The sequence below is a fragment of the Pseudochaenichthys georgianus genome, unplaced genomic scaffold (assembly GCF_902827115.2).
Source record: "Pseudochaenichthys georgianus unplaced genomic scaffold, fPseGeo1.2 scaffold_491_arrow_ctg1, whole genome shotgun sequence".
Lineage (NCBI taxonomy): Eukaryota > Metazoa > Chordata > Actinopteri > Perciformes > Channichthyidae > Pseudochaenichthys > Pseudochaenichthys georgianus.
In genome coordinates this window covers 25,290-52,997 of record NW_027263053.1, presented here as the reverse complement: position 1 = coordinate 52,997, position 27,708 = coordinate 25,290, and the positions used below count along the sequence as shown (strand labels likewise).

Below are 27,708 nucleotides of genomic sequence, written 5' to 3'. Positions count from 1 at the left end.
TTCACCTTACTGTTGTTCTGTTTATACATGTTATTCTTATATCCTTGTGTGACCTGTACCTGTCCTGTGTGTTTTCCTTATTGCTAATTATTATCTTATTGTCACCCAGGCAAGAGGAAACGAGGAGGAGAGGATCGGGCCCAGCAGGAACGGCACCATGACTGGGCAGCGTCTCCTCCATGATACTTCAAAAAACCTTAATAGTTATTGTACATATTATATATTTGTTATCTAGTTAATTTTTAAATGCAACATTTGTACTTCCTTGTTTATTTATTTTCTTTAAAATGTTCATTTTATATTTACAATTCCATGTATATTTATGCTGGCTGCAATTCAGTTTTACATTTTTTATTTGTATTGTTTAATGGCATGCCTTTGATACAACATTTGTATTTGTATACTGCCATCAATAAAGTACTTCTTTGACTTATCTTATCTCTTGTTGATAATGAATGGCACCCAACAGAAACAAATCATAAACATACATGAATTTATAAAGCAATAACAAACACCATCAGTTAGGAAAAAGCCCCTTACTTTTAAGAGATTTAAAGCAAGACATTGAGTTTGCGAGCTTGAGGTCCTCTAAAACATTATTACATGTTTATTTTGTAATGGTATTAAGAATACATGATAAATACATGTAGAAATTGCTCAATTGTAATACCCTCGTTCTACTACACTCAAACAACACATTCCTTATATATTTTAAAGACCAAAAGAAACCTATAACCCATTCAAGCTTTTAACATGTCTAGAAGAAAGATTGAGGTTATATTTAATATATTATTTTATGTTGTGGATACTTTAGTCTCCATCCATGTTTACAATTGTCCACACTATTTTACCCTTGCATTTATGAATATAGTTTTGCTGTGTTTTACACTTTAGTATTTATGTTTATAGTCAGCTTTGATATTCGCTTAATTGATTAGAAAGATTTTCTTTCCATGATCTGATATTTCCTCAAATGTTCTTCTTATGGGGCAGAACTTACTGGGGCTTGAAATTCAAATATTCAATTCAGATATTTGTTTAAAACATTTGACAAACACATGTATATGAAAAAAAAAAGGATTTATTTATGTTCAATACAATGAATACAATGCAATGCTTGCTGTGATCACTTTCCTGCTTGCTGTGACAACAAGCCACACACCAAGAAACAAGTAAACGATCGCTTCCACATCCTCCATTGTTGTGTGTGTTTTGTGACTTGTGTCGCATTGAAGATGACGCCACTGCAGTTTTACCCAGCGTCGCTCCGCCCAAAAAGCTGATCGCCCCGCCTACACTGCGTTGCTACCCCAGGTCCTAAAGTGTAATGGAAATGCGCCACGGCCTCGGCCGGCCAGCGAGGCAGCCCGAGGCCTGAGCGAGGACGCTTAGGGACGCTTAAACGGGGCTACCCCGTTGCAGTGGAAATGCGCCATAAGTGTTAGGATCTCGATTCTCTCTTTACAAACAAATAGAAAGCCACACCCTGTGGGCGGAGGTGCAAAGGATGGAAAGCATCTGAAGTACGACATGAACAAGTCTCTGTTTCAATCACAAAGCCACGTGTTGAGGCTGTCTAACGCCCTTAGGGATGAAGACGCTCTGACATCGGCACTCAGCCAGCAGGAAACCACGGTGTGCTGACTCTCACAGTCTATGGTTACCCGTGGTGAGAAAGTCACACAGACACACGCAGACACACTTATGACGGACACCTCTCTCCTGAGTATGATATTAATGAAAGCCGTTTGTTGGCTCGAGTAGAGCTGTGATTATGATTGTCCTACAGAACTGCAACATCCTACATGTTAACTATGACGCGTTGGTCCATCCCTTTAAAGACAGAGCTGCTCCGCCAGATGAGAGCAGCTCAAAGGATGTAGTCCCACCCTTTGGGAAGCGATGAGTCCGCCCTCCATAACACTTTCCATCGTAACACGGTCACACGTGTCGCCCAGTTGTTTCTATCCAATGGAGATGCAGGTGCGATGACTGAATACAGTCAGACTGCAGCATTCTGTTGACGAGCGCACAGGAAACAGGGGGGGGGGGGGGCTACAGCAGAGCTTCGGTGTGAAGCAGAATGAGCATAGTGAGTGAAAAGGAAACGCCGTTAATGCCCTGGTCTGATAGCAGCCTGTGCCCGCAGGAGGAGCAGCACCAGGGGGAGCTGGCTCTGCTGCGCCGCCGGCTGGAGGACCTGGAGAGCGCCCAGCAGCAGCAGCTGCAGGACCTGGGCTCTCTGAGGGACCCCCCCCAGCCTGACCTCTGACCCCATGGGGACTGCATTAGCAAGGACACCAGCAGTGTTTCTATATCAATGGAAGCATCATTTACACAGCGTCGAGGTGAGGAGAGAGGCCGCTGCAGCTTCATGTCAGAGTACGCCTGGCATCCTCAGGGTTGCATGTTGTGTTTAGATGTTTGTTGTTTACACACAGTTTTTAGTTTTTATACAGCGATTTAAATAACATGGCTCTTCCATCCGTATATACACAGAGTTCACGGCATATATTAAATAAATGATTAGAAGATACCGGTTTTTCTGATCTCAGTGGTTTGACTTATCAAGATGACTCACGGTCCTAGAACCACACACCTGTTCACGTAAAGGAGCCAGACCTCAGAACAGAGAGCGGTTCTTATCGACATACGCGTTGGTTACACGTCTGATTTCCGTAAATGCATATTCTTTATAAACTGAACGACTGACAGGTGCATCACTTCGATGGTATAGATGCCAAGGACCTCCCAGAGTCCAGCAGGGTTCTGTGTCGCGTGAGAGGAGAAGGCTTGCTCAGTTCCAGGAGCAGCTCTTCAGTTCATCAAAAGACCTTTTAACACGCTGCAGCTGCTCCACCATCTCCGAAGGGGCTCCGTTCAGGATCAGCTTCTCTTTGATCTGTGGAGAGGCAGAGGACAGCAACGAGCTATTACAAACCTGCTCCAATGCCTTCTTAGCCAGTAGCTACTCTTACTCCAAAGCACAGCAACTTCCCCGGTTCAATTCCCCCCTGGAGCCTCTTACTGCATGTACGGCCCCCCCCCCCCCCCCATGTACGACCCCTCCCCCCCCCCCCCCCATGTACAGCCTTTCACTGCATGTACGACCCCCCCCCCCCCCATGTACAGCCTTTCACTGCAGGTACGACCCCTCCCCCCCCCCCATGTACAGCCTTTCACTGCATGTACGACCCCCCCCCCCCATGTACAGCCTTTCACTGCATGTACGACCCCTCCCCCCCCCCATGTACAGCCTTTCACTGCATGTACGACCCCTCCCCCCCCCCCCATGTACAGCCTCTCACTGCATGTACGACCCCTCCCCCCCCCCCCCCCCCATGTACAGCCTCTCACTGCATGTACGACCCTCCCCCCCCCCCCCCATGTACAAGCCTTTCACTGCATGTACGACCCCTCCCCCCCCCCCCCCCCATGTACAGCCTTTCACTGCAATGTACGACCCCTCCCCCCCCCATGTACAGCCTTTCACCCCTTCCTCCCCCCCCCATGTACAGCCTCTCACTGCATGTACGACCCCTCCCCCCCCCCCCCCCATGTACAAGCCTTTCACTGCATGTACGACCCCTCCCCCCCCCCCCCCCCATGTACAGCCTTTCACTGCATGTACGACCCCTCCCCCCCCATGTACAGCCTTTCACCCCTTCCCCCCCCCCCCATGTACAGCCTCTCACTGCATGTACGACCCCCCCCCCCATGTACAGCCTTTCACTGCATGTACGACCCCTCCCCCCCCCCCCCCCCCATGTACAGCCTTCCACTGCATGTACGACCCCTCCCATGTACAGCCTTCAACTGCATGTACGACCCCTCCCCCCCCCCCCCCCCCCCCCCATGTACAGCCTTTCACTGCATGTACGACCCTCCCCCCCCCCCCCATGTACAAGCCTTTCACTGCCTGTACGACCCCTCCCCCCCCCCAGGTACAGCCTTTCACTGCATGTACGACCACTACCCCTCCCCCCCCATGTACAAGCCTTTCACTGCATTACGACCCCTCCCCCCCCATGTACACACAGCCTTTCACTGCATGTACGACCCCTCCCCCCCCCCCATGTACAGCCCTCACTGCATGTACGACCCCATCCCCCTCCCCCCCCCCCCATGTACAGCCTTTCACTGCATGTACGACCCCTCCCCCCCCCCCCCATGTACAGCCCTTTCACTGCATGTACGACCCCTCCCCCCCCCCCCCCCCATGTACAGCCTTTCACATGCATGTACGAACCCCGTCCCCCCCCCATGTACAGCCTTTCACACACCCCTCCCCCCCCCCCCCCCCCCCATGTACAGCCTCTCACTGCATGTACGACCCCTCCCCCCCCCCCCCATGTACAGGCCCTTCACTGCATGTACGACCCCTCCCATGTACCAGCCTTTCACTGCATGTACGACCCCTCCCCCCCCCCCCCCCCCCATGTACAGCCTTCACTGCATGTACGACCCCTCCCCCCCCCCCATGTACAGCCTTTCACTGCATGTACGACCCCTCCCCCCCCCCCCCCCCCCCATGTACAGCCTTTCACTGCATGTACGACCCCTCCCCCCCCCATGTACACCTTTCACTGCATGTACGACCCCTCCCCCCCCCCCCATGTACAGCCTTTCACTGCATGTACGACCCCTTCCCCCCCCCCCCCCCCATGTACAGCCTTTCACTGCATGTACGACCCCTCCCCCCCCCCCCCCCCCCATGTACAGCCTTTCACTGCATGTACGACCCCTCCCCCCCCCATGTACAGCCTTTCACTGCATGTACGACCCCTTCCCCCCCCATGTACAGCCTTTCACTGCATGTATGACCCCTCCCCCCCCCATGTACAGCCTTTCACTGCATGTACGACCCCTCCCCCCCCCCATGTACAGCCTTTCACTGCATGTACGACCCCTCCCCCCCCCCCCCCCCCCATGTACAGCCTTTCACTGCATGTACGACCCCTCCCCCCCCCATGTACAGCCTTTCACTGCATGTACGACCCCTCCCCCCCCCATGTACAGCCTTTCACTGCATGTACGACCCCTCCCCCCCCCCATGTACAGCCTTTCACTGCATGTATGACCCCTCCCCCCCCCATGTACAGTCTCTACCACAACAACCGTGTGGGCTATCCAGTCACTTCAGGTAATTGATCCAAGAACGGGTTGAAGTGAGGAAGCTGCAGTGCTCACGTAAAGCTCTGCAGGACTCTTCTCTGCACAGAGAGCAGGAAACCGCAGTGTGCTCTGAAAGCAGAAGAAGCTTTGAAATCAAATGTCCTCTCGACACTCTGCCTCCTGTAACTTCGGGTTTCACAAGTGTGAAGTGACTGCTGCTGCCAGCATCCACGATGCCTCCCACAACAAAGGGACACCGTGAAGGATACGCACCAGCGTACATGGCTCCTCCCAGAATGCCCTTGTGGTGGTGAATATACTTGTTCTTAGATCACATGTAAATGAAAAAGTGGTTTCAAAATATTATTTTTAATATGGAATAGCTCTAAAACACCCCCTCAAATGTCATTCCTTCTTGGTGACCATCTTGCGTTTCAAATAGAACATTTGAAATAGTATTTTTATTGGCTTTTATTTGCTTTTATTATGTTATGTCTCTTGTAGGGTTGGAAAATCATAAACCTATTTTTGAAATAACAGTAATTCCCACGGGTGGTGTCCCTCATGCTAACATGCATGTTAGCAACACTTACTAACACAACTATTAAGCTATTAGATCATTACAATTACAGAGTTGTATTTCCTGCAGTACAATTCATTATCTTTAGTCAAATGTAATGTTTTTAAATCATTTATACACAGTTTACATTTTGTATTTTTCCAGAATATGAATTGACTTTTTTGTTATTTGCCTAAACGTGTTAAGGTTGCAACAACTAACATTTATTTCTAAAAAGAAAACTCTAAATGAACACAACTGTGTTTAAATTATAGTTAGATTAATATCATTTGTTTTAATTGATTTTTATAGATGTCAAAGTGCCACCATTGCTGGAAATGAAACGTCTAATAAAAAGCGCACCAGCGATGCCTGAGCGGGCCGAATCGTTTCTTGATGATTTACTGCCTGATTTCCTCAAATCCTTTATTTCCTCACATTTGAGTCACACTTAGCAAATCCACATGTGACATCCACAACATCATCCGTTTGTTATCATCGAAGAATTCCATTCGCCATTTAATATAGCAGATCATATATGTAACTAAATACATGGGAATGAATGTAAGCGAGTGAAGAGGAACTCACCTCTGTGAAGTAGCGCTGTACGAACTTGTAGAGTTCTCTGAGGGCTACAGATTCGTTGAACTCGTGTTCGTGTTTCTACAATAAAAACAAACGAGTGACTCATCCATTCACTGCGGGTCCTCATGGTCAAAGGTGCTGCACTAAGAGGACATTACCTTGGACTCTTCCTGCAGGAACTCCTTGAATTCTGAGTGTGTGATTGGTGGCTGGTCTCTGATCTGCTTGTAGTAAGCCTTTACTTCCTGTTTGAACTTGGGAATGTCTTTGGCATAGAGGAGCTTGTTGGTTGGTGCGTGCTGGAACACAATGGTATTAAAGGCATGATAAAGACTGGTCTTTATATTAGGGTTAATGCAATGGCTCCACCTCCACCTGCTGCCTCACCAGGCAAAGGAGAAGCTGTGTATTGTGCAGTACCTTTCCTAGCTGGGTCTCACTGAGGGAGAAGGAGTCCATGAAGGCCTGGGCGATGACGGTCAGGCAGCTGTCCAGCTGTGGAGTCTTCTGCATGTCGAAGACAAACTGGGGGTTCTTCAGGATGTTGACCCAGAAGCGCAGAGGCAAACTGCAAAGCAACAAAAAGACGTGTCAGAAAGGAAAGCTGCCGTTTAAAGTCTAAAACTACATATCAGACACTACCTGTTGGTCTTCCAGATATGCAGGACATCTGGGTCGGTGATCTTCATGGAGTCTGCTTGAGCATCCAGGAAGTCAAAGAAGTATTTGACAGCATGCGGTGCCCGGCAGTGCGGCGCGCCCCAGATACACCTGAACAGGTTCTCCACAAAGGAGTGCACGGCCACCTTAGAGAGGAGCAGGTGATGTCATTTCCTGCCGTCCCTTAAAGTTCACATCAGTAACACATATGTTTAAATTCCCTCTTCTCTGTGATAATTAAACAACTGTACAGAACGCTGTACTATCAAATATAATGTTTCCATCATCAATAAAAGAGAAGTACTAAAACATTTGTTTTGTTTTTTAAGTTCATTTGTTAACCGAGGTCCAGGAGCGTGGCCACGCCTCAACCCCGTCTCTAACCACTGCTAAGTCTATTTGTCTCCATTCTCTCAACCCACCAATCCCCATGTCCCCACATCCCATAATCCTCTCTACCTGTCTCCTCATGCATTCCTATCCAACGTGTGCATTCTTTTAATTGGTCCTTCCAGGAACCATCTGGGGCCCGTGATCAGCCCGAGCAGAAGTGTTGCCGTGACAGACCCCCACTCTGAGTCTCTCTCCGCCCGTACTCTTTCTTTTATCAATACCACACAGTTGTCAGTTGGTCCTTGCTAGTCAAATCGTTCTTATGTATACGTTTGCCACACACTTGGTTTTGGGTAACCCACAAACAACGGTGTGCGAGTGAAACAGCATGCTTCCTCTGCAGCGTGGAGATGGTGTGCGATACGGACTCTGCGTTCAGTCGCTTTAGTTCCTCTTGCCTTGGTGGAGAGCAGCTTGGTGAGGTGCACTTCCTTTAGTTTTAACTTCTTCCTCTCTGGGTTCTTCCTCTGGTCCTCGTCTACATCAGGATCAATCTGCAGACAGTTGCCATTTAAAAAAACATTCAGTTAGTAGTTTTCTGAGATGTGCACAAATGAATAGTGCACATGTACACTACAACGTAGTTTGTGACTTCAAAGGATCCACCACAGCACACATGAAACACAAACTGCTGCTCACCAGGTGAAAGTACTTCTCAGAGAAGTTCTCGTCATCTAAAGGAGAAAAAAGAAACATAAACTGTAATCATGAGCGTAAATAGAAAGCGTCCTCTATCTGACCACTTCTGGTCTCTTTTTGCCGTAGCAACAATTACTTATAAGCTGAATGTATTTGGCCGAAGCATTTCGAAAGAAAATATCTGTTTTTTAACACATTAAGGTGAGAATTTGAGATTTGAAATGCTCAATTCTACTAGGTCTAAAGTGTGCTATCCAGTGTCACCTCTAAGAGGGGAGGTCATGAGAGGTTTCACTCCCACAGCCTGTGAAGGAAAGGAGCATTGGCTTCACAGACAGTCTGGAGTGTCAGCCCTTACCCTTTAGACTTCCCTGCGGGCTCAGAGGAGGATGAGTTCTCCTGGAAAGAACTTTAACTGTCGCTCTATCAGGAACCTTCAGGAGCACAGACACACAGGTTCATAACAGCAACATGTTAGATGTTCGTGCATCATCTCGTAAACAAGGGAAACAGTCTGTGAAGCGACTCGAACAGCATGAGATGAGAACAAATAACTGCATGATGAAATGGATAGAATATGTTTTAAAAGTTCAAATGAAAGCATGAATTTACATCATCCACGCTGTCGTTTTCACATTACTGTGTGTGTGTGTGTGTGTGTGTGTGTGTGTGTGTGTGTGTGTGTGTGTGTGTGTGTGTGTGTGTGTGTGTGTGTGTGTGTGTGTGTGTGTGTGTGTGTGTGTGTGTGTGTGTGTGTGTGTGTGTGTGTGTGTGTGTGTGTGTGTGTGTGTGTGTGTGTGTGTGTGTGTGTGTGTGTGTGTGTGTGTGTGTGTGTGTGTGTGTGTGTGTGTAACAAGAAGCCAGGCAGCCTTAGAAATGCCCTGATCCTGGGTGTCGCCCAGGTGCTTTGCACAGAGTGCGTGTCCATCCCTTATGGATATGAGAAGCAGCAGATGAGAAGCAGCAGATGAGAAGCAGCAGATGAGAAGCAGCAGATGAGAAGCAGCAGATGAGAAGCAGCAGATGAGAAGCAGCAGATGAGAAGCAGCAGATGAGAAGCAGCAGATGAGAAGCAGCAGATGAGAAGCAGCAGATGAGAAGCAGCAGATGAGAAGCAGCAGATGAGAAGCAGCAGATGAAAAGCAGCAGATGAGAAGCAGAAGATGAGAAGCAGCAGATGAGAAGCAGCAGATGAGAAGCAGATGAGAAGCAGATGAGAAGCAGATGAGAAGAAGCAGATGAGAAGCAGCAGATGAGAAGCAGCAGATGAAAAGCAGCAGATGAGAAGCAGCAGATGAGAAGCAGCAGATGAGAAGCAGCAGATGAGAAGCAGCAGATGAAAAGCAGCAGATGAGAAGCAGAAGATGAGAAGCAGCAGATGAGAAGCAGATGAGAAGCAGATGAGAAGAAGATGAGAAGCAGATGTTTAAGAGACATCTGCTTCTCTGGAACTTAGGCAAGGCAAGGACAGTGTATTTATATCGCCCCTTTCAGCACTTCAAAGTGCTTTGCAAACTAAAATAAAAGACCTTGAAGAATAAATTCAGCAGAAACACACAATAAAATGGCATTTAAGAACAGGCATTAAAAAGCAAAGATAATAAAAATAAACACAACAGATATAGAATACATGAATACAAACTATACTGCAGTGTGGATATAAACAGCTCACTCAAATGCAGCGGCAACAATATATGTTTTTAGTCTGGATTTAAAAGTAGTCAGAGTTGCAGCGGACCTGCAGGTTTCTGGGAGTTTGTTCCAGATATTTGGAGCATAATAACTGAACGCTGCTTCTCCATGTTTAGTTCTGACTCTGGGGACAGAAAGCTGACCAGTCCCTGAAGACCTGAGAGATCTGGATGGTTCATAGTTTAGCAGCAGGTCAGAAATGTATTTTGGGCCTAAACCATTCAGTGCTTTATAAACCAGCAGCAGTATTTAGAAATCTATTCTTTGACACACAGGAAGCCAGTGTAAAGACTTCAGAACTGGAGTGATGTGATCCACTTTCTTAGTGTTAGTGAGGACTCGAGCAGCGGCGTTCTGAATCAGCTGCAGCTTTCTAATAGATGTTTTAGTGAGACCTGTGAAGACACCATTGCAGTAGTCGAGTCTACTGAAGATAAAGGCATGGACAAGTTTTTCCAAATCCTGCTGTGACATTAGTCTTTTAATCCTAGATATATTCTTTAGGTGATAGTAGGCTGATTTAGTAACTGTTTTAATGTGACTGTTGAAACTCAGGTCAGAGTCCATGACTACATCTAGACTAAATTTAGGAAAATATTTTCATTTTACTTTTGCTCCATTGTAATTTAATTAAAACATTATTTTCTCAGAATTAGATGTAACAAGGATTTCCCCAGAGAGCGACACTTCTGTTCTATTGTCTGCCTGACTGTAACTGATCTCTGAAGTCTATCTGTGACGGTTCTGACAGAAGACAGACACAGAGCACAACACGCCTCCATAGTCCCATTAGGAAGCCATGAGGAGCCACTCGTCCCTCCAGTACTTCTCCTCTTGTATATCAAATGCTCTCTTCCTGTTAGATTTAAGTCATGGAGAAACTTCCCCTCTGCTTTCAATAACTTGCAGCACATTCAGTCGGTCCATCTCAGTTCTGTTGTTGCTACAGAACATGATGAGTCTTAACAGCAAATTAAGAAGTGCTCCAAGAAGCCTTTGGATTGCAGTCGCCAATCAAAAAGCGTCTTTGAGCACTTAAAATAATAAATAAATATGGATAACAGGTTGCATTCAGCACAGAGACGTTTCTGTATCATGCAAACCTTTTTGTTTGTTTCTTTAAACCACGTCTTCTGGAGACCTTTCAGGTGTTCCAGCATGTGAAGATTCAAGCTGTCAATGTTTAATTATGGAGGGTGGGCTTTGCATTGAGGGGTTTGTTATTTACATTTTAAATCCAGTTTTTGTCAAGCCGTAGCGCAAAAATGTAATCCACCACAGAAAAGACCTGTACGCTCCTGTCCTATAGGAGGAAGCAGGAACAGCGACATTACTGTCTACTGGTTGAGCTGGTAAACACTGCCCCCCCTCAATGGGATTAGTCTTGTTTACACGAGAACAAAACGGTTTGTCTCGCGCGTATAGCCCGTTCATTCACACAAGGCCGCAACGGAACCGCGGAAACGGACCCTGCAAACGATAACGGGTCCCAAGGTGGATCGATCTGGAAACGGAAAGCTCTGGGGGGCCAAACGGCTCAGTGTGTACGCCCTATACGATCATTTCATAGTAACGATGAAGCCATAGCCCCGCCTCTGCTGCTCACTGCTGTAGCATGGTCAGTCGCTACCGTCAGTAGCTACTGCTAGTGCTACTGACCATGCTACAGATGTTAGTGCAACATCTACAGCTCGACCATGCTACAGATGTTAGTGCACCGTGTGGCAACAATCTACAGCTCCTCGACCACAGCCATCAGCAACAAGTGGACATGGAGAACTACATGAACTACATGTTGCTAAGTCCACCGCGGAGAATAAACAGAAGGGCAACCATGGCAACAATGTTCGGGGTCTTCTTCACTGCTTTTGGTGTATTTTGTGGCAGAAGTACAGCGCCACTTACAGGCCCGGCATATGTACTACAGCGTCTCCAGTGTTCTCGTGTGAACGGACACGTTAAATGAGCCGAATGCGTGTGAACGGAATATTTTTTTGATAACGAATTCGGTCTGTTTGCGCTCCCGTGTAAATGGGGTCTGAGGAACAGCGCCTGAGTGAGCTCTGCCCCCTCTCCACCCCTCCCCCGGTCCTCACCTTGTAGTGCCTGAGTGTGTTCAGCATGGTCACCTCCCCGATGACCTCAGAGCTTGCATCCACCTCCTCCAGAGGAAAGAATAACCCATCCCGTTCATACTCTGGTAGGAAAAGGGAAGCAGGTTATGGTTACACAGTGTGAAAAGTAGCTCACCACAAATGTGAGTCCCTTTGGGCACTACTTCATTCCCATTAATTGAGACACAACACCAAACAATCTAGATATATTTATAACACTACAGGTCAGTAAGCTAAATATGTATTTTAGAGTTACCTTTAAAAAGTCAGAATATTAGTCAATAATCTGTTTAGTTTGATATACAAATAAGTTTGATTTTATCAGCAGCTCAGTCATTTATCTAAAAGGCCTCTTTTTATAGTTCGTAGTTAAAAGCCGCTTTCACACCAACTACTTTGCTGTACTTATGGCGCATTTCCACTGCAGCGGGTAGCCCCGTTTAAGCGTCCTGGACCGTCCTCAAGCGGCCAGGCCAGTTTTTGGTGGCATTTCCATATAGCCTAGTACCGGCTAGCGGGTACTTTTTCTCTCTTTTTCCGGCCCCATAAAATCGTGGTTCTATCAGACCAGGCCAGGGCTGTGACGTCAACACTCGACTGCTGATTGGTCAGAGAGAATCGTCACAAGATCGCGCGCGAGATCATCCCTCGCGTCACATATATATCAAGAAGCAAGCTTGCAGCATTTTGTAAACGGAGGAGCTACAAAAATGGCAACGTCGAAGAAAAGCACACCGTGGTCGACCGAGGAGGTGACGACGTTCCTACATCTCATTGGGGATGATAAAATCCAGCGGGAGCTCGACGGAACAACGCGAAATGTGAAAGTGTTCCAGGATGTCTCTGCACAGATGTCCGAGCGCGGATTTTCCTGCGATGTAGGGAAAACGGAACGGCTTTACTGGAGTCCCTGCAAGGTACGCTCACTTCTAACAAAGAAGTCTATTTTATCCTTACATTAATATTCGACAACCCGTGCTTTTATGGAGCCCCGAAGAGCTACATAGCTAGCTAAGGCAGATAGCCTAGGCAGATAGCCTTAGCTAGAGCTATTGTTTGCTAACACCACATGTGCCATTGTTTACGTTCAGTTTTTCTTTTCTATAGTTGTTGTTGCTATTTAGTATTGTGCTGCAGTAGTTTGTGGAAGTAACAAGTCATGTTGCTGTTCTAGATGATTACATTGGGACTCGTGAGGAGGAACATTCCCGAACAACGGTTGATGGCAGTGTTCCGTCCACATCGTCATTGAATCCAGAACGGACCCCAGCCGAAGAATCGACACCGACTCAACCACCAACACCGAGTGCCATCACGACACCGCAGCGTGTGGTTCTAGGTAAGAAATAGAAATGGCAAAACGACTGGAATTGTTTTTTTGTTTTTTTAAACCGTGGATCATCCATCGTCAGTAATTAAAATAAGCTATACCACTGTGTGGAAATGCTCTGTTACAAGTAAAGTCTTAGCTAGTAAGCAGCTAGTACAGTTGTGTGTGACATCCTATCATATACATATATTTATATTCATTATCAACAGGCTGGACATAATGTAATTCACTTTCACAATCATTGTAAACATCTAGGGCCAGAACTTTCTTTAGTTCACCTTACTGTTGTTCTGTTTATACATGTTATTCTTATATCCTTGTGTGACCTGTACCTGTCCTGTGTGTTTTCCTTATTGCTAATTATTATCTTATTGTCACCCAGGCAAGAGGAAACGAGGAGGAGAGGATCGGGCCCAGCAGGAACGGCACCATGACTGGGCAGCCGACGTGGCCCGTCTCCTCCATGATACTTCAAAAAACCTTAATAGTTATTGTACATATTATATATTTGTTATCTAGTTAATTTTTAAATGCAACATTTGTACTTCCTTGTTTATTTATTTTCTTTAAAATGTTCATTTTATATTTACAATTCCATGTATATTTATGCTGGCTGCAATTCAGTTTTACATTTTTCATTTGTATTGTTTAATGGCATGCCTTTGATACAACATTTGTATTTGTATACTGCCATCAATAAAGTACTTCTTTGACTTATCTTATCTCTTGTTGATAATGAATGGCACCCAACAGAAACAAATCATAAACATACATGAATTTATAAAGCAATAACAAACACCATCAGTTAGGAAAAAGCCCCTTACTTTTAAGAGATTTAAAGCAAGACATTGAGTTTGCTAGCTTGAGGTCCTCTAAAACATTATTACATGTTTATTTTGTAATGGTATTAAGAATACATGATAAATACATGTAGAAATTGCTCAATTGTAATACCCTCGTTCTACTACACTCAAACAACACATTCCTTATATATTTTAAAGACCAAAATAAACCTATAACCCATTCAAGCTTTTAACATGTCTAGAAGAAAGATTGAGGTTATATTTAATATATTATTTTATGTTGTGGATACTTTAGTCTCCATCCATGTTTACAATTGTCCACACTATTTTACACTTGCATTTATGAATATAGTTTTGCTGTGTTTTACACTTTAGTATTTATGTTTATAGTCAGCTTTGATATTTGCTTAATTGATTAGAAAGATTTTCTTTCCATGATCTGATATTTCCTCAAATGTTCTTATTATGGGGCAGAACTTACTGGTGCTTGAAATTCAAATATTCAATTCAGATATTTGTTTAAAACATTTGACAAACACATGTATATGAAAAAAAAAAGGATTTATTTATGTTCAATACAATGAATACAATGCAATGCTTGCTGTGATCACTTTCCTGCTTGCTGTGACAACAAGCCACACACCAAGAAACAAGTAAACGATCGCTTCCACATCCTCCATTGTTGTGTGTGTTTTGTGAGTTGTGTCGCATTGAAGATGACGCCACTGCAGTTTTACCCAGCGTCGCTCCGCCCAAAAAGCTGATCGCCCCGCCTACACTGCGTTGCTACCCCAGGTCCTAAAGTGTAATGGAAATGCGCCACGGCCTCGGACGGCCAGCGAGGCAGCCCGAGGCCTGAGCGAGGACGCTTAGGGACGCTTAAACGGGGCTACCCCGTTGCAGTGGAAATGCGCCATTAGTTCCCAGTACTTAGCCCTGCCGAACTCTTTAGTCCCGGAACTGTCCTAGTAGATCGCGTTCACACCGGAATAAGTCCCTGAGGGAGGATTACGCAAATGAAGCCGCTGACGTCACTTCTTCTTCTGCTTTGGGTTTACTGGCAGGCCGCAAACAACTTCACGGCGTATACCATCACCCGAAGTCCCGGAGTCCCCCGGAGTTGGGGACTGGGCCAGTCCGACTGGCTTCAGTAGAAGCCTTCCGAGTAAATCGCCAGAAGCGCAGACACCTCCTCATCACTCCATCGCTCCCATGTTTTCTTTTGTGTCGCCATAAGTTAGTCTCTCTCCGTTGGTGCGCTGGGCTAATGCTAATAATGCTAATGCGAGCAAATAAAAATGGCGGCTTCACAAAACTTTTCGGAGTTTTACGGGGCGTGGTTTGCAATTCGCCCAGCCAATCAGAAATTGGAACCTTTTTCTCCCCAGGAAAGTCCCTGCTCTCTAGCAGGGACTATATGGGGGTGAAAAGGTTCACAAAGACTAGGTTCTAGTTCCAGATCTTTTTGGTGTGAACGCAAAATCCAAAGAACTATCGGAACTACTATTCCTTGGAAAAGTACTCCGGTGTGAAAGCGCGAGAAACAGGAGACAGTATTCCTCTTTTTTAAGGAAATGTCCCACAGTGCAACAGTGTGACCCACTGATGTATTTCACCATTTTGGACAACACCGGCACTCATTGGCACAGAGGAATTATAAATATCAGGCTTCATCCATAGAGACAAGGGTGTTAGTGGAATCAGTTCTTTGTTGGTTCTTAAAATATATAAAGGGTTGAGAAGCCAGTCTGTCACTCACCAATATGGATGTCCCTGAGGGGGGTGTTGTAGGGGAACCCAAACTTGGCTTTGAAGGTGTTGAGGATCTTCTCTTTGACCTGCTCCACCGAGTCACAGCTGAGAGCGCCAACCTCCAGAGGCTCGCTGAGCTCTCCGTCCCCCCCCACTGCGAACAGCACCTTCAGCCTCTGAACAGCAGGGAGACCAAGGCTTTCACAGTTAATGTGTCATCGGACAGCATCTTATTTCTTTTCGGCAGTTTTGCTTGTAATGTAATGGAAGTGAGCAGTAAGTGAGATGGTGGTTTATAAGATCAGATAAAGTGACTGCTGTGGGGGGAGCGGCTGCAGTGACACACACACACACACACACACACACACACACACACACACACACACACACACACACACACACACACACACACACACACACACACACACACACACACACAAAGTGCTGAGGATGGAACAGTGTAGTGTTACATTAGAAGATAGCCCATCAGTGCTGGTGTGTTGACTCCTGCCAATGTACATTGAATGTGCGAAAATCTAAACAACAGTAACTCTTAGAGACTCACAGATACCCAGTTCTGTCTTATTTTGGCGGGGAGGAAACGGGGTCTTTAGTGGGAGACATTTGTGAAACATATTGTGTATTGGTGAAGCACCCATTCAAATGTTCACGTTTAAGGGATTAGAACATTATTATTAATTATGGCGTTTTTTAAGTCTCATTAATTGTTTTATATATTTATTTATAGGTTGATACTATTTAATACACTGATTTGGTGTACTTTTTCAATATTTTTGATGATTTAAAAATTGATAAAATTGATTCATTTCTGCTTAACTTAGTAGCATTAGTTAGCATCTGTTAGCGGCAAGCTCACATGACACGGTGCTTCTGATAGCAGTATCCTGACTCTAGCTTTAGACTGAAGTCTCTTAAAGACAATACAGTCGGGAGTAACAGTTACAATATGGGGAAAAGCATGCACAGGTTTTGCTGAAGTAGAGTTCTCAGGTTTCTGAACATGCCAAGTCATGCTAAGCTACTCAATCGTACATTTCTGCTCTCTCAGTTTCAATAATATGACATGCTTTATAACTACATTATGTGTCCATCCCTTACATGTTTGTTAGCACAGCTAGGCTGCACTGAAACAACTCAAACGTTGATTTTTATTACACGTATTATATCAACAGATTACACATAATTATGTTAGGTTAGTTGAAATAAATGTAGTTAAAATAAAAAACATTTGTTCAACTTAATATTATTGCTTTCAACTAACCTTTAAGTCAACGTTTCAGTTGGTTCAGTGTGTGCCTGACATGCATTGAACTCGATGCACTGACCTGCACATTGTTTCATTTTAACATGTCAAAAACTTAAATCCTGTTGTCTTCTTGTCTCAGTGTAAGGTGATTATTTTTATTGTGGTTGTATTTCATCACTTAAATTCTATTATTTTACCTAAATCATCAAATAACTGAGACTAAATGGCCGCCGCCTGCCGGTGTCAGGAGCTTCTCTCCGGCTGTGAGGAGCTCAGAGGAAGGTCGTTCAGAAAGTTAGAAAGTTAGAAATGCTGAGACGCTTCACTTCTTTGAGTCAGATGTGTTTTCATGAGTCTGACTGTGAGCTGCTTCCTTTAACCCCTTCTGCCAAAGCATGGCATGTGTTTTAGTTTACTCCTCTTCAGAAATAGTGCATTCAAGTGAAGAAAAGACATATGGAATGTCCTCTTATTAACTATTGTTTTTCCTATTTTCTAAAGCCTTTTAAGATTGTTCGTCTACTACTACTAAAACTGTCACTTTTTGAATAACAAACTGGCTATCCTATATTGGTGTGTCATGTGACATGTATTCTTATGGTGAATATATAACCCTCATGTCCAGCCTTATGTCTTACAGCAGCACACAGAGAGATGAACAGAAGCCCAGAGCTGATTGAACTCTGCTCGACACGTCTGAAGAACCTGAATTCATTTCCACACATTTAGACTTTTTGTAATACAATCATCTGACATGTGTTTTTATGTTTTGCTAGTGTGTTTTTTGAACTATTTCAAAACTTCTCTGTTGTGCAATATATTTTGTAATAAAAGCAATAAATGAAGCAAAGTCAAACATTTAAAGCTGTACACTGCATGTTCCAAAGGGCCTGAAGTCACATGGAGGGGAAATGGTTTAGCACCAGCCGCAGCGCACCAGCTCAACACTGTCAGCGGAACAACCCCCGCTAAGGAGGATTTCTAATCATGAGCATCGGAGCACGTTGCCCACAACTCTGAAATGTAAAATCATGTGTTTGTACATCATCATTAGACATGGCATTAGGTGCAGTTTGTAGACTAAGCACCACATTAAAGACTGCAAAATAAATAAGATTTGGGAAGTGTTAACAAGGTGAATGCAGGAATCCTGAAGTCAAATACAAGACCTTTTAAGACCCTTTCCGTACATTTTAAGACCTCATCGCCACTTGGAGTTCTAACCGGTTACCTTGGCGACACACTTCACCTCACATTGACTATATACAGTATGGATTGTCCTTCCTCCTTATCTTCCATCCATTTGGACGCAAACTTGCATTTCCCCATAACGATGTTGTTTAGCAACCGGCGTAAACGGAGCTTCGTGCTATCAAGCAGTGAGCGGGCGATGTCCTGTTCAGATGACGTCTAACCCAACGGGATGCCATCAATAAACTCCACAGAATCCCACGACACGCCTACGCCATGACTACATTCAGGCAGACTGTGGAACACAACCTCTCTGGACCATTTACATACTTACTGGAAACAAGCTGCAACATGTAACACCTTGGGAAATGCCCTTTAATACTTTTTAATAGCCTTCATTTTCGCTAAATTGATTTTATCAACTTGTAATACTTTTTAAGACCCCGCGGACCCCCTGGTCAATGATCACTTCCACATGTAACAGCCCAAGTGACTCAACCTGTGACACACCTCATTTGGTAGTTCTACTTTGTGTGTGTGTGCGTGCGTGCGTGTGTGTGTGTGTGTGTGTGTGTGTGTGTACCAGGCAGCTGAAGTCCTGAGCCTGCCACAGCAGCCAGTCCTCGCTCAGTGTGTACAGAGCCTTCTCGGTCACACAGTCCACGGGGCCTTTAGCGGTCTGCTGTGTGATGGCGCTCGCCATCAGGTACAAGTGCTGGCCAACGCTCTCCTGCACAGTCAGAAACAGGAAGTGAGTGGGCCTCACTATCTCTTTCTGGTTTCAACTCCCCGGTTATAAATGGGACGGGTAGACTGGAGGTCTAAAAATCAAGATGTATAGTTCATATCTTAAACCATATAACAGAGCTGAGTTAAACTGTGAACTATATACAGGTAACATGACGGACCAGGAAAGCTGTGCAGAGCTGTTGTCCGTTACCTTGGTTATGTTAGCTCAAGATTAGCATGAATGACTAAGCTAGGCAGTTTCTTCCAAAAAGTGGCTGTGGGGCAAAGTGAGCCACATGCTGGGGGGTAAACCGAGACAGTGGTTCAACCTTGCCCCCCCAGAGGCACTGAAGATAAGTTAAGTCTCTGTAGTATATCAGAGCAGCCACTGATGGAGAGGCTGGAAAATCAATCAGCAAAAGACAGACATATTACATACACCAGATATACAACTTAATTAGCAGACAGAAACAGCATTCATGTACCACGAAACTCAGGTTTAAACTTGAAAAAGCAAATTGGTCCATTTACCCCTTGACTCGGATCCACTTACCCCTTAGACGGGGCAAGTTAGTCATATTTTCACAGAAGTCATATTTTCATGGCCCTCTGTGATAGATGCATTATTTTCATTTGATTGACAGAAGACATCCAGAAGTATAGGTTATTTTTTGTCTGCATCTTGTTTTTCTTTGCCTAGAGGACAACATAAGAACAAAATGTCTCATCTAACCCCACTTTCACCTATGCACCAGAAAGGTATGTTGATGCATGGCACGTTAATCCTAGATGTAACTGTAGACCCAGATGAATATAAAACTCAACTTTATACATATATAGTAAAGGCCTGGAAACCAATATCTGAATAATCAAAGGTCCATCACAGGACAGACATGCTTTGCTGCATCACATTTAAAGGACAACTTTTATTCGGCATGAAAAGTGTATCCAGCCAGAGTTTTATGGAACAGAAAAGGTGACAGCAGCTCACCCGGAGGAAGCCATAAAGGCAGATGGACATCCAGTTGGTCAGCAACTTCTCCACGGTGGACTCGGTGCGCCGCAGCAGGAGTTTGGGCTGAGCGTTGCTGTTCTGCTGCGTCAGCACCTTCAGCAGAGCCTCCATCACCTCCGTCAGGTACGACAAGTTATGGTGGAGCGCTACGGTTAGCAATGACGCCAAAGCACATCTGAAAAATAATACATAGAGGTGAGGAGACCAACGTAGAACAGGACAGCATACAGGATATGAAGCAAAGAGAAAATTAAATGATTACGCAACAGGATAATAATAATACATAGTACATAATAGCATTGACAAACTGGTTAAATATTAAGAAGGACAATATTGAAGAGAAAAAAAAGTCTAGCATTCTCAACAATTAATCAACGTATCAATTAGTCAGACAGCAACCAGCAACTATTTTCAAAACCAATGTACTTTTTTGGTACAAGCACCATCTGCTCTCAGCTCCTATGATTGGCTGGATATAAGGGTTCTGGACTGTTGGGTGAACAAGCAAGCAAATAAAAAGCATCACCATGAGTTTATTTGTATTATAGACCCAGCTGTCATGCCTGACCAACTGACAAGAAAACCATGAATCATCAGAAGGATACAAGTGAAGAGACTGCGACAGGCAGGATGCTCATGAAAGGGTTCTGGGTAAGAAGTCATTCAGCATGAAAAGGGAACTAATGAACTAAAGACATCTTTAGACCTAAAACAGTAATCTGATGGGCTGATACTGAATATCACAGGCCCAGTTGAACACTGACTTGTCTTTGATGGTGAAGCTCTTCTGCTCCTCCAGAGCGTGCACCATGGATGTGAGGAAGAGCTGATCCTGGAGCAGCCTGGACAAGCCTTGGCAACAATCATCAAGTTGGACCTTTACAACATCCTGATTCAGGTCAGACACAACAACCCATCACTGACAGAGCTACACGTGGTGCTGACATCATCAACAGCTGGTGGTAAAGCTTACCTGCCCAATGTCTTTGATACACAGCCTCATCAGAGAGTCATCCTGAACAACAAAACATAGCATTGGAAATCTGCCAGAGATCGTATTATGTTTAATGTTTCACATTTTACAATGTACCTCAGGAAAGAAGATTCTGGAGGCAAAGTGCTTGTAGTCCAAGAAAGGAATCGCGCCGACATTTTCCATCAGGTCAGCCTTCTCTGTCTGCAGATCGACAAAACCTGAGGAGGACGGTTCAGAGAATCAGACATGTGTGTGTTAGAAATGATTCATATTTCTCTTTGATGCCAGATTAAAGCATTAGATGGTCAAAAAGAAAAGAGGAAAAGAAAACAAGCTGCTCACCAACTGATCTCACACTTCATTACCAACAGAAATGAGGCCTTCTGGTTTTACATTAGAAAAAAGGAACAAGGGCATTTCACATCATAAAGAGGAACTGCATGGGCCACCGGAGAGCTGGCAGCCCATATGCGTCAACCGCTGCCGAGTAAACCGGTTCAAATCCAGAGCCGGCCGAACAACCAGGCAATGTCCTCCTCTCTTTGTCCCCCTTTCAACTGATAAAGGCCCTCTCTGAACCAACAATACCTAAAGAAAAGGGAACTGCATGTGCGTGTGTCTATTGCATGTTTTAAACACAAGAGCCAGAGTCTGATAAGGTTGAGTCACTTATCAGCAGTGGCGAGCTCTCTGAGGGCCTAAGATATTCTAAACAATAGGGGCTAGGTATAAAAGTCACGGTTCGCCACTGCTTATCAGGTACGATCAGATACAGTTTCAACATCCAAAACCACGTTCACCATCTTAGTCTTAGTGATGGCATGCGAACAAAAACAAAACACAGCTGAGCTAGATGTGGTATTGATTAGTATTATATAGGTATTTGTTCATCAAGCAAATCATTGAATACAAATCACCAATCTTGACCTTATGCGAAATGAAAAGTTAGAAAAGTCCTCCACCAGTTTATCTATCATATTGTTCGACTGGATGGAGCTTAAAAAAAGGTTACAAGTTACAATATCAATATCGATGCAGCACAATAAGAGATATCTTTATATTTCACAAGCTTTTTGCAAACAACACTCCCCACACTGTTTTTAAAATGTGAGTATCTGAAGCACCTGGTTTTTCCTGACCTATGTTAAACCACAGATGCCATGATGTTTGCTACTGACCTTGTCTAATGTCATTCCTGATGTCCAGCTCCAGGTCTTCCATACACCTGTTCATCTTAGCAGTAAGCTTCTTCTGTTGATTTCGGTAGATGATCACCACCACTGAAAGACAGAGACGTTTGTGTACAATTTGAAGATATTCTCTTTCGGGTGATCCTGAGATATCGTGTTCGCAAAAATGAGACAGACAGAGGGGCCACCACGGACACAAAATGCCTCTGGTGCGGAGGCATCAAATTAAAAAAGTTTATTTTCCAGTTCAGTTCGACCTGAAGCTGGAAGTGGGTAAATCATAAAACCCTATACTTACCAACACAAATGCAGGGTATCAGCAGAAGGACAAGCAGTATCAGGTACAGATTGATTGAATATCTGGCGTTCAGGGTTACTGTCCTGTCCCCATATTTTATCTGCAGAAAAAAAATATATTTGAAAGGAATTCTAGAGAGCAGTATTACATGTTTACTCGGTTGAAAAACTGTTATTTTTTAGTACAACCAAATATTTGTTACAATATTGCACACTTTTTTTCAATAAAACTAACATTTTATTTCTCTATTGTGGCTTGGCTTACAAGATTTACCATTAACTGCTGAAATTTAGTAAAGGGTGTCCTTTCAATCTCACAGATGAGGAAGTCAGTCTCATTACTGGTCTCTTTGTCCTTCATTACACAGGGGTAAGTGTTTCCTTCCTGAACACCATACACAGACAACTCTGCTTCCCTCATCGCCAGTCCGTCTGCCTTTTTCTGAAATGACAACATTATAATAATAATACATTGGATATTTATAGCACTTTTCCTAATGCTCAAAGACGATTTACCTAAATCAGACCAGAAACAGAACAACAACAACAAAAAAACTCAACAGTAGTCCTAATCCAAGTGCAGAGTAAAATGGGGGGGGGAGATTTTTTGAAGGATTCAAGAGTGTTGGCCTTTCGATGTGAGTGACTGGGAAGGGAGTTCCAGAGGGAGGGGGGGCTGCAGCAAAGGCCCTGACCCCCCAGGTGCAGAGCTTGATCCTAATGGGCTGTAGTAGGTTAGCGTCAGCAGACCTGAGGCGATGGGTAGGGGTGTGTGGTTGGATGAGGTCAGAGAGGTAAAGGGGGGGGGGGGCAAGGTTGTTGATGGTTTTGTAGGTGAGAGGTAATATTTTGATGTCAATCCGGTGTTTGATGGGGAGCCACTGGAGGTCCTGGAGGATATGGGAGATGTGGTCGGAAGGTCGGGTGGAGGTGAACATACGGGCAGCGGAGTCTTGGACATATTGTACTTTATTGAGGATGTATGCAGGGGAACCATAGAGGATGCTGTTGCAGTAATCCAGTTGGGATGTATTGAAGGCATGGATCAAAGTTTCAGCAGCGGTGGATGAGAGGGAGGGTCTGATGCGGGCAATGTTCTTTAAGTGGAAGAAGGCGGAGGGAGGAAAGTGAGAGCGGGGTTGACGATGTAGCCATCAATGTTTAGAGAGAAGTCCTGCATGGAGCAGCTTTGTGAGTTTGGCCCATGATCTTTTCAGATTTGTCACAGTTTAGTTTCAGAAAGTTGTTTTGCATCCATGTTTTGATGTCAGTGAGGCAGTTGGTGAGTGGGTGGTTGCAGAAATAGTTTTTCTAGAGAGGTAGAGTTGGGTGTCGTCGGCATAACAGTGGAACCGGAGTTGGTGTTGACGGAGGATCTATCTGGGAGGATGTAAATGATGAAAAGTAGGGGACCAGTTACAGATCCCTGGGGGACGCCGTGAGTGACTGACTCACCGGTGGGGGATTTGCAGTTGTTGATGGAAATGAATTGTTTTCTGCCAGAGAGATAGGATTTGAGCCATGAGAGGGCGGTGCCGGTTATGCCAATTAAGGACTGAAGGATGGAGTGGTTAATGGTGTCGAAGGATGAGGATGGAGAAGGAACCAGAGTCAGCAGAGAGGAGAATGTAATTTGTGACCTTGAGTAGAGCAGTTTCAGTAATTTGGCAAGTGCGGAAACATTAGACAAACAATGACCTTTGTGTAAACATGTCCTTTGTTTGTGCATTTACAAAAATATGCGTTACCTGTATGGTGATGCGCAAATCTTCTCCTGTCACTGTGGATGTGAAGCTGATGAACTCGGGCTCTGGATGGTAGCTCATTGTTTTGTGGCAGGGCAAGCTCTTATTGCCTACTTTCAGAAACACTTTGACAGCAGAAACCCCCTTTCCAGCTGCAGGGGACTCATATGTGAGATTCTGCACACAATTAAAAACATCTGTATATGGCATTATATGACATGGTGATGATGTTGACATGGTAATAAAGAAATGTAATGAGAAACGAGGAAATACAACATTATACATGAAACAATGTTACACTGGTTAATGTAAAACAACAACAACATAACAAGACATAATGTAGCGTAACAAAAATAACACATTATAGCATGACGTATAATGAGACAGAGCAAAGCAGCATGACATGATGTGATATGACATAAAGTAAGAGAACAACACACTGGAATAGTGTGGTGGAAAGAGACCCACCTGATAGTTGCTGCTTCTGGGTATGACTTCCTGCAAGCAGTGGCTGTGCATGACCCCTTCCAAGCAGTGGCTGTGCATGACCCCTTCCACAAGCTCCAGGTGGGAACCCATGAGAGTGATGTTCCTCTTCCCACTACATGACACAGAGCAGCAGCCAATCAGAGAAGAGGACATACACATTCAATACCAGAGAAAGTGTTTTCTTACCATGGAGGGTGATGTGAAGGTAACCACACACCTGTGACTACTTTATACTTTATACAGTATAAAGGTAACAAACAACAGAATAATGAGAATAATAATTGTTGCCATCAAAGAAGAATGGTTGGGAGGTCATGTAAAACATTATTAGGCCTTCCAGCTAACATGCCAAAAAGACATACTGTATAGCATCCAGGAACTTGTGTCACAATGATCAGAGCAAATAAAGTAGGGCATTGAAAAGCTGTGCACACTCACTGGTGGCAACCGATATTCTTAAAGAGGGATAAACTCCCTCTGGAGGGAACACAGCCTTTGCTGACCATTTACATGCACACAAACCTAAAGAACACACTACAGGAGATGGAACACCACACAAAGCAGAATAGGGCCTCTTTAAGTATGCTATCATTGTAAGGCAGAGAAGTGTCCCAGCAGCCAGAGGTTCTGTGGTTCCACATTGGAAGAAACTGAACAAAAGACTGCTCCTGATGTCTGTGTGTGATGTTTATATGAGCAGAGCCTCTGTGTGTTGTGAAGTGATTTGACTGCTCACTAAGACTAGAAAAGCTCTTTACCAATGCAGTCGCCTTAGCTTATCGCCTCTTGATTTGAACATATCATTGTTTCACCCATGCAACAGTGTGGAAAAACGTGTTATAACAAAAGCAGAAGTCACACTTTCAGTTAGCGCAACGCAGAGGGAAGTGGTCTTATGGTGAAAGAGGTTGTTTCTGGGAAGTGGCTGTCCTTCCCCACGACATGACCCTCGACCCGTAAATGTCCCCCCCTCACTGACATTGGTTTTTAGAATAAGTCTCAGCCATGTCGTGTTACTAACAACTCACTGTCAGAAAATCGCCTATTTATGTTCTCACTGTATTTGAGATGTTTTTAAGTATCAAATGTCATATCAGTAATTATATCTTTGTAATTACCATGATGTAACCATCATGTTTCCTATAGCACTTTTCTTATCACCCATGTTGCCTCATCACTCCTCTCCATTGAATGGATGCGCAGAGGCTGAATACAGTGATGGTCTTGTTTGTTCATAGTTCATCTTAATAATGATTGATTAGATTGTGATTTCTGATGGTCTTTCACTTTCAATACCTTTTCCAAATGAGCTTATAAATCTAAGTATGTGTGTGTGTACTGTGTGTACTGTTTAACATGGACTAGTATTTGAAAGTTGAACAAGAACAATGCCAAGTGGAGGTGTCTCCATTAGAAATGCAACCAGAAAAGCTTAATTTAGCAGCAGAAGCTTTTCAGACATTGACATTAGGGCTGCACGATATTGGAAAAAACTGATATTGCGATATGTATTTTCCCCTGCGATATATATTGCGATATGAAAGAAATATTTTTGTCCACAGACCATCCTTTCTTGAACTTTAATGCGATACAATAGGTATTTACTATATTTAACCGGATGAAGGATTTTAGTCACGGACATCTGGATCTTAAGTTATCAGAGCAACAAGCTGAGCTAGCTCGGTTAGCAGCGCCGAGCTGCCCTGGAGAAACACATGAAACGACTTTATTCAGTGTTTCTACCTTTAATCTCCGTCCGTTTGCTTTGGAGAGTTGATGGTGATTGGTGGTTTGCTGTGCATGCAGAGCCTGCATGTCACTCACTCAAGTACCCCTGACATGAGAGTTTTCCTTTTGTAGCAAGCAGCAAAATAATTGTAACATGACGTGTTTGAGTTAATTTGCCTACATCCTGCATATCGCGATTATCGTCACGACACGATATATCGTGCAGCCCTAGTTGACATCAGAGCGTTTCTGAAACATTTCTGTTTGTTGGAACCTTTTCTGCAGCTCAGCAGCTGATGGAAACACTAAATGGATTCAAGCTGATTTTCATCCATGATGTTTTTGTTGGGATCAAAACATGCAAACCAATCCAGGCTTACCTGATCCAGGTGCTGCTTGGTGTAATATCGGTGCATGATGGGGATGACTGGTAGGTGATTTTAGTGTTGCCATGGCAACTACCGTCTGGGAGGACAACACATACTTTGACCACGCCTTTACTATTTGCCCCGGGAATGTGGAAGGTGAGTCTCACACCAGTGTTGTTCCACACAGGATATCTGATCAGAGAACAGAGAGAGCAGTTGCAGCTGAGATCAATATTCACCTTATGTAAGGGAACAAATCACAACAACCATTCAATACAAGAAATATGCAAATAACCAGAGCATAATTATGTTGAGGCACATTTTCATCCCTCTCCAAGAAACCTCTTCTCCACCCTCAACTCCAAACTCCCTTTAACTTTCTTTGTGTTTGTAACACAACCCTTACCCAGACTCTCAGGCATTGCTAATTCCAATTAAAACTGCTTTTGTACTCATGGTGAAGACTTCGTTATAAAAGAATGATAACATGGAGAATGCCTTTAACATAGCAAACAGCAAAACATTTGTGTTTCAAAACTTAAATTCTGAGCATACAACAAAGTAAAACAATTATAATATTTTTGAAAACAAGTTGAGGCCAAAATGTACTTCTGTTCCAGTGCTGATGATTGCAATGTGTGAGAATGGGACAGAGAATGGCTTGTCCGTAACACCAAATGAATCCAGATTTGCTAGCACGTGTGAACCCCAACATAAGCCTCATTTTTCTTAAAATCTTAAAGAATAAGTTTGTGGAGCAAAACAATATTTTACATCAACATAAATCCTGTTGCTAGCTGTAGGAAAGATCAGTGCACATTATAGCATGGACTGGAAAGTGCTGTCAGATTGTCCAGCATATCAAGGTGTGATATACCACTCATAGTACCACTGGTGAATGACTCACTCTTGTTGAGTGCACTGAATCCTCACTCTGATCACGTCCCTGAGGTTAGAACCCGACAACACGGCGTGGTTCCTGCCGTGGAAAGACACATTGCTGGGTGTGATGGAGGAGATCTCTGGTCTCTGACAGTGAAACAAAGATAAATCAGGTTTATTACATTCCTT

General features: G+C 44.3%; 2 protein-coding genes and 1 long non-coding RNA gene across 10 annotated transcripts in view; 2 read left to right on the top strand and 1 right to left on the bottom strand.

Moving 5' to 3' along the window:
• The window catches only part of cep83 (centrosomal protein 83), a 49,277-nt gene extending 30,612 nt beyond the window's left edge, over window positions 1-18,665 (top strand). For 3 of the 6 annotated variants that reach the window (XM_034078819.2, XM_034078821.2, XM_034078820.2), the window contains one exon: window positions 2,150-2,280. In XM_034078819.2, coding sequence (XP_033934710.1) covers window positions 2,150-2,272 — 123 coding nt within the window. In that variant the 3' untranslated portion in view covers window positions 2,273-2,280. Of the gene's footprint in view, window positions 1-109; window positions 753-2,149; window positions 2,281-17,534 lie in introns of those variants that run through there. The other 3 variants (XR_011642926.1, XM_034078823.2, XM_034078822.2) reach the window with 3 other exon arrangements.
• plxnc1 (plexin C1) overlaps window positions 2,790-27,708 on the bottom strand; it is a 33,367-nt gene continuing 8,448 nt past the window's right edge. For 2 of the 3 annotated variants that reach the window (XM_034078816.2, XM_071202500.1), the window contains 22 exons: window positions 27,545-27,666; window positions 26,650-26,829; window positions 24,521-24,653; window positions 24,056-24,229; window positions 22,582-22,749; window positions 22,309-22,408; window positions 21,999-22,100; window positions 20,935-21,038; window positions 20,818-20,859; window positions 20,609-20,733; window positions 19,821-20,019; window positions 18,684-18,830; window positions 15,650-15,818; window positions 11,740-11,840; window positions 8,310-8,385; window positions 7,952-7,986; window positions 7,711-7,806; window positions 6,902-7,065; window positions 6,680-6,827; window positions 6,418-6,558; window positions 6,263-6,337; window positions 2,790-2,902 (listed from right to left, as the gene is read on the bottom strand). In XM_034078816.2, the coding sequence (XP_033934707.1) occupies window positions 2,798-2,902; window positions 6,263-6,337; window positions 6,418-6,558; window positions 6,680-6,827; window positions 6,902-7,065; window positions 7,711-7,806; window positions 7,952-7,986; window positions 8,310-8,385; window positions 11,740-11,840; window positions 15,650-15,818; window positions 18,684-18,830; window positions 19,821-20,019; window positions 20,609-20,733; window positions 20,818-20,859; window positions 20,935-21,038; window positions 21,999-22,100; window positions 22,309-22,408; window positions 22,582-22,749; window positions 24,056-24,229; window positions 24,521-24,653; window positions 26,650-26,829; window positions 27,545-27,666 (2,706 nt within the window). In that variant the 3' untranslated portion in view covers window positions 2,790-2,797. The remainder of the gene's footprint in view (window positions 2,903-6,262; window positions 6,338-6,417; window positions 6,559-6,679; window positions 6,828-6,901; window positions 7,066-7,710; window positions 7,807-7,951; window positions 7,987-8,309; window positions 8,386-11,739; window positions 11,841-15,649; window positions 15,819-18,683; window positions 18,831-19,820; window positions 20,020-20,608; window positions 20,734-20,817; window positions 20,860-20,934; window positions 21,039-21,998; window positions 22,101-22,308; window positions 22,409-22,581; window positions 22,750-24,055; window positions 24,230-24,520; window positions 24,654-26,649; window positions 26,830-27,544; window positions 27,667-27,708) is intronic. The other variant, XM_071202501.1, reaches the window with a different exon arrangement.
• LOC139433472 (uncharacterized) lies at window positions 12,469-15,226 on the top strand. Its single transcript, XR_011642927.1, has 3 exons — window positions 12,469-12,674; window positions 12,932-13,096; window positions 13,470-15,226. It is a non-coding gene; the product is annotated as an uncharacterized lncRNA (long non-coding RNA).